At 47.2% G+C, this 10,979-nt stretch overlaps 1 protein-coding gene across 2 annotated transcripts in view; it reads left to right on the plus strand.

The window, feature by feature from the left end:
• angpt1 (angiopoietin 1) overlaps positions 1–10,979 on the plus strand; it is a 102,304-nt gene that overhangs the window by 60,103 nt on the left and 31,222 nt on the right. The window contains exons 5-6 of one of the 2 annotated variants that reach the window (XM_063185706.1): positions 906–1,051; positions 5,929–6,033. In XM_063185706.1, coding sequence (XP_063041776.1) covers positions 906–1,051; positions 5,929–6,033 — 251 coding nt within the window. The remainder of the gene's footprint in view (positions 1–905; positions 1,052–5,928; positions 6,034–10,979) is intronic. The other variant, XM_063185707.1, reaches the window with a different exon arrangement.

The following is a 10,979-nucleotide window of genomic DNA, read 5'->3' on the forward strand; positions in this document are numbered from 1 at the left end:
TTGACAATTATTATTAATGGGCACTCAGTATAAATGTAGGGTAGTAGATCAACCGTGCTTATCAAATGTATGACACTGTTTACACATGCCAATTTCTAGTTCCACCAAAAGCAAAGAGGGGTGCTCGCCTAGCGCACCAAATTGACTAGACCCGGCCCTGTTAGGGCTTTATGGATTGAAGAGAAAAGTTGAAAAAAAGGTGCAGTTGGTCAGTTGGAAACTATATCTTCCTTGCTGACAGATAAGTGTTGGTTTTGACAACGAGACTCCATCTTGCCCCTCTGTTTAACCGCAAATGTTTATTAGCTTGGGCCGTGTGTCCATTTGTGTATACATGTGTGTGTGTGTGTGTGTGTGTGTGTGTGTGTGTGTGTGTGTGTGTGTGTGTGTGTGTGTGTGTGTGTGTGTGTGTGTGTGTGTGTACGAATGAAAGATGGGAAGAGAGAGGAAACAAAAAAAATGGATGATGGAAAGAAACAAAGATGACTTCTTGCTCAAAAAGTACCGTATGGGATTCTGTTACTGTATACTGCAAGTGCCTTTCATAAGAAGACAAGTACACTCCTCATCTCTCTCTCTCTCTCTCTCTCCCTCTCTCTCTCTCTCTCTCTCTCTCTCTCTCTCTCTCTCTCTCTCTCTCTCTCTCTCTCTCTCTCTCTCTCTCTCTCTCTCTTCGTTGTCCTTGTCCCCCCCTCTCTCTGTCTGTCTTTATCTCTGTCTCTGTCTTCTACCGTACTTTCTCTTTCTCTCTTTCTTCTGATCTCACATACCCTTGCAGTATTTACACTCATCTCCTCTCTCTCTCTCTCTCTCTCTCTCTCTCTCTCTCTCTCTCTCTCTCTCTCTCTCTCTCTCTCTCTCTCTCTCTCTCTCTCTCTCTGTCTCTCTCTTGCTTCTCCACACAGTGATCCCCAACAGCACCAAGCAGACAGCAGCGGCGGCGGCGGCGGAGGAAGAGAAGACGTATAAGGACTGTGCGGAGCTCTTCAAGGCCGGCTTCCAGAGGAACGGCGTCTACACCATCCAGATCAGCAGCCTGGAGCCCAGGAAGGTACATCAATCACAAGCAGCAGAGGAGAGAGAGGGGGATAGAGAGGTGGAGAGAGGGAGAGAGAGGGGTGGGGGTGAATACAATACTTATGAGTGAGGGGAGGGGGGGGTAAATACAGTACTTACGAGCAGGGCTTTGAACCGTTATTTTTTTCCAAACGTTCCGTTCCGAACAGAAACATAATTATAACGTTTCCGGTTATGAGTTCCACCAATAAATTGACGTTCCCGAACCGGTTAGAACAAAAAAATATTGTTCCCGGAACGGTTAATTTCGTTCCTGTCAGCTGATTACTCCCCATAGGCCTAACTGACGTTTATTAACCAAGAAAGACGGAAGTGCAAATGAGTCAGCCTACATTCCAATCTATTTATTCAAGTGGATGAAATGAATATCCTCCAGAATTTTGCCATTCAGGGACGACCTAAGCGGAGAATAAACCTCAATGATAAAAATGCGCGCTCCACTCTGACTTGTGAGTTTGTGGATATTTGAAGCGGCCATGGATGCCCAATAACGTCGAACCGTTGCCGCGCTTTACACACGCTTCTCTGCAATGTCTTACAATGATGCAATCGAAACTCTGCCCTTTTGTATGACAGTGTTTCTCTTATTTAAGATGTGGAGTGGAGACTTTGTAATCCACATCTCTCTCTCCATTCAGTCAGAAAATGTCTGATGTCACACACAGGACGTGAACCTCAGCCATCATGGTAACGTGCACAGGAAAATAATAACTTTTTTTGTTTGTTTGAGGAACAGTATTAACCGGTTACCATTATTTTTTAATAAGTGTTCCCGTTCCAGAACATAAAAAATAATAACGTTTCCGGTTTCGTTTCTGTTCCCTGTAAAATACAAAAAGTTCCTGGTTTTCGTTTTCGTTCCTTGAACCGGTTCAAAGCCCTGCTTACGAGTGAGGGGAGGGAGGGAGAGAGAGAGAGAGAGAGAAGGGGGGTTGAGGGTAAATACTTCAGTGAAAGGGTACAGTATGTGCGATCAGAGGAAAGAGACAGCGAGACAAGTGAAGGGAAAGTGACAGAGACAGGGAGAAAGGAAGAGAAAAATAGATAGTGAATGAGAGAGAGAGAGAGAGAGAGAGAGAGAGAGAGAGAGAGAGAGAGAGCCCACCACAAAGGAAAAAATGAGCAGCTAAGCAAACTGGCGTGGTTTTGTTTGCAGTTGTGAAATTTGTACTCTTGTGATCACTGGGGGTTTTGGTATGTTTCAGTGTGAGGCCAGGCCAACACTTTGCCCCGTCGAGGGACTGACGCGCTGCTGCCAGGCAGCAAAGTGGTCTGATAGATCTCTAGCTTGTGTGGGTTCAAGAATAACTCTGGGCTCCGAATACCTCTGGCAGTCCAAATGAATGTTAATGTATTTGTGTGTGCGTGCGTGCGTGCATGCGTGTGTGGACATAGATGATTTTGCTTGTGTGTGTGTGTTTCAGCGCAAGTGCAAATGTGTGTGGGTGTGTGTGTGTGCGTGTGGTTTAACAGTCCAACCTCTCTCCGCGGGGTGATGTGAAGTCAGAATGTGGCAAACGCCTCGCCTTTGATTTACAACGAAAGCATAGCCACACAGCCATACTTCACAGGAATACATAATGAGATGGGATCGGTCACAGCCGCATTAAAAACCATACTCTCACAGCCACAGCCATCAGCCGTACAGATCTGTGTGAAAGTGTGTCTGTGACTTTGTGTGTGCGGCGTGCAAGTGCGGGGGAGAGAAAAAGAAAAGAATGTGTCTGTGCGTGCATGCGTATTTGCGTGTGCCTCCATCTGCAGTGGCCATGCATAGTGTTTGTGTGTGTTGGACAAGTGGAGCTAAAGATAGAGGGAAGAGAGGGGAAGGGAGGACAAGAATGAAAGACAAGAGCCCATGAGTTCCGACCCCTAACCCCCCAAAGTTGACCAGATCAGAGGAGACCAGAGGAGATGAGAGGAGAGGAGAGGAGAGGAGAGGAGAGGAGAGGAGAGGGAAGGGAAGAGGAGGAGAGGAGAGGAGAGGAGGGAAGGAGAGAGGAGGAGAGGAGAGGAGAGGAGAGGAGAGGAGGGAAGGAGAGAGGAGAAGAGGAGAGGAGAGGAGAGGAGAGGAGGTCTGAGGAGAGGAGAGGAGAGGAGAGGAGAGGATGGGAGAGGAGAGGGGAGAAGAGGGGAGGAGAGGAGAGGGGAGAAGAGGGGAGGAGAGGGGAGGAGAGGAGTGCAAAGTAGTTGCATCTCATTCCTGGTTCCCCTGTTCAGTGGTCTGGCCTGGTCGTGTCGGAGCTTCCCCTAATTGCATCCAGGCCCCGCTCGGCTCGGCTCGTGTGTTTTCAGCTGGGCCTGGATGAGGCCAAGGTGACCCTCCACCCCAACTCCCACTCCCACTCCCACCCCCCCACACCGGCCCACCCCACCTCACCCCATCCCACCCTTATCCTAGCCCCCCATCGCCCCATCCAACCCCCACTCGCCCCCCTCGCTATTCTAAGAGCCACTTCACGCTGGTCTACACCACCACCCCCCCCCCCGCCACACACACACACACACGCACGCACACACACACACCCTTATCCTACCCCTCATCATCCCCTCAGCACCCGCCCTATACAAAGAGTTGCCGCGGTCTAAAGCCACAGGTCCTCCTGTTATCAGCTTACATGCACACACACACACACACACACACGCTAAGGGCGGTCCATCCATTCATCCACTCCACTCCAATCTACACACAGGTGTCCACCGGCACCACGCCATGCCTTTGATCTCCGGCCACTCACCAGAGTAATCTCCTCTGGCCACCCCCTGTAACCCACCACGTCACCCCAGATGCACGCACACACACACGCACACACACCACCGTCAACAACCGCTCCCAAAACCCTCCCAAGTGTATCCAAACACCACAACACCCCCCTCCATCCACGATACCGCAAACCCCAGCAAGCATCTAATCATGAAAGAATTCCGCTTCTAGAACATGTGGGAGTGTGGGAAGTCTGCAATGTACAGTAAGGGCCTCAGTGCAGTCATGCTGACCACTGTTCTACAGATTTATTATCTCCGCCAAGGAGCTTGTGTTTTCGGTCGCGTTGGTTTGTCTGTCAGTTTGTTTTTCTGTCTGTCTGTTTGTCAGCAAGATAACTCATTTCATTTGGATTAAATTTTGTGGATGTGTTGGAAATGTCAAAAGGGGCAAGTGATTCAATTTTGGTGAATCATTTTTTTTTTTTTAAAGATTCTTCACCATTGCGGGATAGGGTGAATCTTTACATTCCAGTTTCTAACTATACAAAAACAAGGCAGATAGACTTCTGGGAAAAATAGGGCGCAACATAGTAGTCAAATGTTCTATCAAACAGCTTCCTTTGTTGGCGGAGTTCTGCACTCTGAGTGCATTTCTCATTTTATTTTGTTTTATTCAATTTATGCTTTATTGTAACAGGGTAGGCTCATTGAAGCTCTTCTCCAAATGAGGCCTAGATATCAGGAACCTCAAGCATAGTGCGGTGAACATTAGAGCATCTTGTAAGGAAATGTACGCAAGTAGTACGCACTGTACTGTATATGGTTAAAACAACCTTACGTATACGTCAATAGAATCTTTTTTTTCTGCTGCCAAAATGCCATGGGGGTCAAGATCCAAGTTTACAAAAGATAGCCATTAAAATGTTATACTGAATTGTGCTCATACAAAACTTCAGAGGGCACCTACAGTAATTTCCATGCTACACAGCACAGGCGAGCAGTGTTGCCAGATTGGACGGGTGCCGCCCAACTGGGCTACTTGGAATGAGCGTCTGCGGGTAAAAATCGGGAAAAAAATGGGCCATTTGGCGGTTTTTGCAGCCGTTTTAGGCCCATAGAAGTCAATGTAATTTGTTGAATTTGGGCGGAATTTAGCGCATTTTGGCGTTTTTTGAGAAGCTTTTGGGCGGGATTTGGTCAGACACATCTGGCAACACTGCAGGCGAGTTGGAGTTGGGATCTCAACTAGTTATAGTCATTGCTAAGGAGAGAGCTCTTGCTTTGCCAAATCTCAGCGCTAATGATTAGTGTAGCACTTTTGAATTTAGTCATCGTTGTCAGCGCACCAGCAACACGTCACGCCGTAGGCCAAGATTACATCTGCTGCAGTTATGACATGAATGATGATAAATAGATTGCAATGACGACGGAAATAGATGTGATTCATAATCGATTTCTACAGCTTCGGGGTCACTTTCCAAAAGGTGGTTAATCGGCGTAGTGGGTTCAATTTAAAGTAATGGGAACCTGAATCTGAGAATGCGAGAATGTGGGAACCGTAATGAATTGACACACTTTCTCAGCTTTAAGTCTTGAGGAGGGCTTTGTGGAGTCGGAAGTAATGGTTTCCTCTCTCTCTCATGGTCCATTTGTTTATTTTGTTGCCATGCGGGGATAGACCTTTGGGAGAGTGAGGTGAGACGATACACGATACACCAAAGTGACGTTGCCAGAGCTCACAGCTGCCTGGCTCCGGTGTGGATGAGGCAAAGAGAGGAATGGGAAATGTCCATTTTTTGTTGTGTCAACGGCAACCCCTGTGTGTGTGTGTGTGTGTGTGTGTGTGTGTGTGTGTGTGTGTGTGTGTGTGTGTGTGTGTGTGTGTGTGTGTGTGTGTGTGCTGTGTGTGTGTGTGTGTGTGTGTGTGTGTGTGTGTGTGTGTGTGTGTGTGTGTGTGTGTGTGTGTGTGTGCACGTGCGTGCGTGTGTGCATTTGTCCATTTTTGTTGTGTTAACGGCAACCCCTGTGTGTGTGTGTGTGTGTGTGTGTGTGTGTGTGTGTGTGTTGCGTGCGTGCGTGCTTGTGTGTGTGTGTGTGTGCGTGCGTGCGTGCGTGCGTGCGTGTGTGTGTGTGTCGTTCACCAAGCAGGTCTACTGTAACATGGAGAGCGCCGGCGGTGGATGGACGGTGATCCAGCATCGGGAGGACGGCAGTGTTGACTTCCACCGGACATGGAAAGAGTACAAAATGGTGGGCATCCTTTAACAGATTCCCCATGTTCGAGGGGCTTAAATAACATTATCTTTTTGTTTGCAGCAGTTCTTAAGCCTTAAAAAACAATAGGGAAATTCAACCGTGAAACCGACCGTTTGCCCTCAAGTGTTCGGCTAGTCATAAAATAGAATTTATTCTTTTCCTCTATTTTTTTTTCTTTTCGATTCTTTCCTCTTTTTTTTCCTCTCGCACTTTTGCAGAGCAGAGCTGCTCCGTTCGGTCGTCCCGCGAGGAACGGACTGCAGTCTGCAGGAAATACAGGAAGGAGAAGAAGAAGTGCAGAGCTCAGAAGCCAGCACATTAATCACAGGCCATTGTTTAATCATGCGGCCTGGCCGGGCCCCCTGTATTACCGGACGTCAAATTAAAAGCCATGTTTGTGTCGTGTGGATGTAGTATTATGGCCCTCTTAAGATAACACATGCTTGATCATATCTCCCGACAGACCTCCTCTCCCTCCCTCCCTCCCTTGCGAGTGCGTGTGCAATCGGATGCCTCATATGCATTTAATTTAGGGCATTATAAGAGAGTGAGGAGACAGATATCAGGAAAGCTGACAGAGAGAGGGGAAAGGGGTCTGTTGTCCAGGGCCTAGGGAGAGGAGGGGGCTCAGAATCGGGTCCTCAATTCATTGCCTGCATTGTGAGAGTGTGTGGGGGGGTGATTTTGTCCTGGGCCAAGCCCAAGCTGTCAGCGGCCCTGCGTGAGAGTCCTACTACACCTCCAGAGAGGGGATGAAAATCTACAGGCAGGGAGGGATTCACCTTTCCCTTTGCAGATGCGAGATCGTATATCTCGGCTGGCACGGCACGGCACGACAAAGGCCAGTGCGTGACTCAGTGTTTTCTCTCCGTTTTTAGGCAGGAGAACACGATACGCTCTGACAACAATAACAATTTATTTAGAGCTTTATGTACTAAGATGCGTGGCATGTTCTTTCTCATCAGAGGGTGGACGGGAAACGAGCAGTCTTGTTTCAGCCTGTGCCTAGTCCATCTCGCTGAAGCTGCACACTCGGTCCACGCACGCCAAAGCGCAAGCGAGAGGATAACACTTTATAATAATTTTCCTTAGTAAAGACTCAGTAAATAATTAACTAATGATGAATAAAACATGAACAAATGTTTTTATTATTAACTAAGTTTTAATGATGCTTTATAAAATATCTACAAATGATATATGCAAGATTTTACACACCTTATAACAGAGTATTTTATTCATTTACAAGCAACTTGTAAATGTTTGATAAATATAAAATATTAACATAGCATTTCCTAGTCATTTACAAGCATTTGTTTACATTTCCTAGTCATTTACAAACGTTTGTTAATGTTTTGTTCATCAATAGTTAATTATTTATTAAGTCTTTATAATGCTTTTTTGCATCCATTATTCTAAAGTGTTACCAGCGAGAGGATAGAGATTACACAGCGAATTAAAACCAATAGGACGCTTAATCTGACCCAAAGGTAATGTATTCACAACATACAATGTACTCAGGCCCCATTCACATCCACAAAAAAAGGAAAACGTATGCTTTTTACATTCCCGAAACGTTTTGGCGTTGGACTGGGCTTTTTAGACACCAACGCAGCTGCACCGCCAGAACAAATCGTTGAGCAAGCAAGCGAGCTGCCGTCTTTGTTTGTAGCGTGCTACAAATGCTACGAACGCTCGCTCTCTCTCTCTCGCGGCCAAGACAGCCAAGATAATGCTACTGGGACAGGCCTGTCACGATAGCAGCAGAATTTAGAGCTTTTGGAGCTCATTGGAATGGTATGAAGCGGCGGAGGCCGAGGGACTGAATCAGACTGAATCAGACAGACAGACGGACAGACGGAGAGAGAGGGGGCGGTGAACAGATTCGGGAGAGAGACAACAAAAGGAGATAAACAGAAAGAGAAAAAGAGGAAGGAGAGTGGGTGAGAAACATCAAAGAGAGGTGGATGGGATGGAGAGAAAGTGAGAGCAAGGGAGGGAAACGGAAAGAGAAACAAATGCAGAGACAGAGGAGATAAAGAAACAGAAAGAGAGAGACAGAGAAACAGAGAGAGAGAAAGAGCGACGTGGAGGCGGCTGGTTAGCAGAGCTGAGAGAGCTATGGCCGCCCTCCAGCCGCGGCTAAAATGAAAGACGCAAGGAGACACAGAGTGGACATTGGCATAGGCACGCACGCTGGCACGGTGCCCCCCCCCCTCTCCCCCAAAAACCCCACTGGCCCCGGGCCAAGAGCTGGCAGCATACCGAGCCCTTTATGGTCCCCCCAGCGCCGTGGGTAACCATAGGTGACGAGGAGAAAACGCTTTTTATAGCTCGCCTTCCTCAGTTGCACAGCTCTTTGGTGATAAATACTCAATTCAGATGCTTAAGAAAGTGAAAAGGACTGTTTTCGTTCCTAAACAGACCGGCCTTGTTTTGTTTTGTTTTGTTTTGTGTGTGTGTGTGTGTGCTTTTATTTTTTTCAATTTCGTCTCGAACATTCATCAAGAGAAAAGCCGGAGCGGTGGAAAAAGTAAATACGGAGTCTTTTAAAAGTGCCAGCACATACAAAGCCACTAAGAAGCTACAACCAAAAGGCCTTTCTGAAAAGATGTCTACGCCGGCCTACACTAACCACAGTCAGGGCAGCCGACAGGGGGGACAAAGGGGTATGTTGTCCTGTGCCCAGGGAGATAGGGGGCCCAGAATTGGATTCCATTTACATTGTATGAATTGGGTAGGGGGACCTTTCAGATGACTTTGTCCCGGGCCCAGCAAAAGCTGTCAGCGGCCCTGACCGCAGTAAGAGGAGTCGATGGAGGTGGCGAGTGTTATTGTCCATCGCGATGGGCGTCCGGCCGGCCGGCCAACCGCGGCACTTAGGACCACACACTGAGAGGAAGCGCGCCTTCGGGTGACAAAGTGCAGGTGGTTGGACACTTTTTTTTTCGAAAACCGCAGGCTGTAGTGTAGCAGCGGGAGAAAATGACTTTTTAAAAGTGCCGTTCCATTATTGTATGAGTCCCCTACTTCAGGGCTTGAAGTAAGTGTAGTTAAAATTGGAGGGGTTTGTGAAAGAGTGATCCTTGCTTGGCATAAACAGATACCTAAGGGAAAGTTTAATCAGGAGGGAAAAATTGTTTGTGTGCTCATGCCGAAGACGTTTTTTTTGCCATTATTCTTCCACCCACGACATGAGGCAGGATGTGCCTCAGGCAAGAAGAATGCCCTGTGTACACTGAGACCTTTGCTTTCTTGGTAATCTGCATCACCGCAAGGCATGCAAATACACACACTCTCACTCTCTCTTTTGCTCTCTTTCTCTTTCACACACGCACGCACGCACGCACACCAAAATACCCCTTGCATAAGACAGAACTGTTCCACCTCTTCTCATTCCGAATGGTTCACATTAATAGAGAACATCACGCCAATTTCTTTATTGCTGCCACGCTGATTTATTTTTTAATAGAAATGCTTGCGCCCGAGAGAGAGAGACAGAGAGAGATTCATGTGCAGTTCCCTGGTGGAGACCAGGCCACCACTGTCAAAAGCCATTAATAGCGTTTCTGAGTCACATGGGCTTCACATCCAATCTCCCCAATAGCTTAAATGATTTAAGGAGAGGAGAGGAGAGGCGAGGCAAGCAGGCAAGTGAGCGAGTACTATTAGTGCTTGCCAGCGAAATTGCAGGGTGCTATCCAGACGCCCTAAAGAACCACTCGATTGGAATGATTTGAGAGCCTTGTGGATGGATGGACAGAGTTGAGGCTTTGCTTGCATGTTTGTGTGTGTGTGTGCGTGTGTACAATGTATGCGTGTGTATACATGCATGTGTATGTGTGCATAAATGTGTGTGTATGTGTGCATAGATGTGTATGTGTGTATGTGCGTGCGTGTGTGTATGTGCATTTGTGTGCGTATGAGCGTTCTCGAATGTGCGTATGCGTGCATGCGTCTGTGCACATGTGTTATATCATCTGGTCCTCATTCTTGCTGCCATAAACAGGTAAGGACGGCCATGCGTAAAACATCACCACAGCTCAGCTCAGCTCAGTCCAGCTCAGTGGTCCCTAATGACCACAAAGAGAAGCAGCAGACACCTGCTCCGGTTTAGCGCAGAGACAGCCAGGGGCCATCTGAAAAGCCAGTTGGTTGTTTTCAACGGGACGCTATCGCATCAAGGCTACTCGTGAGGCTTCGCAGGGACTTTGGCTGGGCTGCAGGCCGGCCCGGCGCACCCTGTAAAAAAGTCCATATGTCTCTCCACATTGACTGCAGACACTGCAGAGGTCCTGTCGAGAATGTTTTACTTTTCTAGCTAATTTATTAGTAGGCAAGACATTGTCTTTTCACATTTTATGCTTTAGGGTCATCTTGACTTCTTAAGTGCATATATAATTGGCATATCTTGTGGTTTTTTAGGTTTTTTTAGGACTTTTTTGCCTTTATTTGATGGGACAGTTAGAGATGGTGACAGGAAGTGAGTGGGAGAGAGAGATGGGGGAGGATCGCGGAATCGAACCCGGGTCACCTGCGTAGTAACCTAGTGCCCTACCGTTAGGCCACCGCAGGGTCTTGTTTGTCATATTTATTATTTTATTTCTTTACATGCAGAGCTAATGACTCCCTCATCATTTCACTACATGGAAATGTATGTGACAAATAAAAGCACTTGACTTGACTTTTTGCCTGCCTGACTGATGCTACATGTTTGTCCTTGCTAACGTAATGCATGGAGACAAAAAAAATGAATAGCTGAAATGCTCCTCATAGTTTTTGCTGGACATTATTAAGTTATCTATGGAGAAAAGAAACCTTAATGGAAAATTCCAAAATGTGAAGATGATATCTAAGCCATCTCTGCTGAACTTGGAAGCGAGTAGTCCTGTGAATTCCCCATGGGTCTCTCTCTTTCTGTCTCTGTCTCTGTCTCTGTCTCT

This window comes from Engraulis encrasicolus, chromosome 20 (genome assembly GCF_034702125.1).
Source record: "Engraulis encrasicolus isolate BLACKSEA-1 chromosome 20, IST_EnEncr_1.0, whole genome shotgun sequence".
In the NCBI taxonomy this organism is placed as follows: domain Eukaryota; kingdom Metazoa; phylum Chordata; class Actinopteri; order Clupeiformes; family Engraulidae; genus Engraulis; species Engraulis encrasicolus.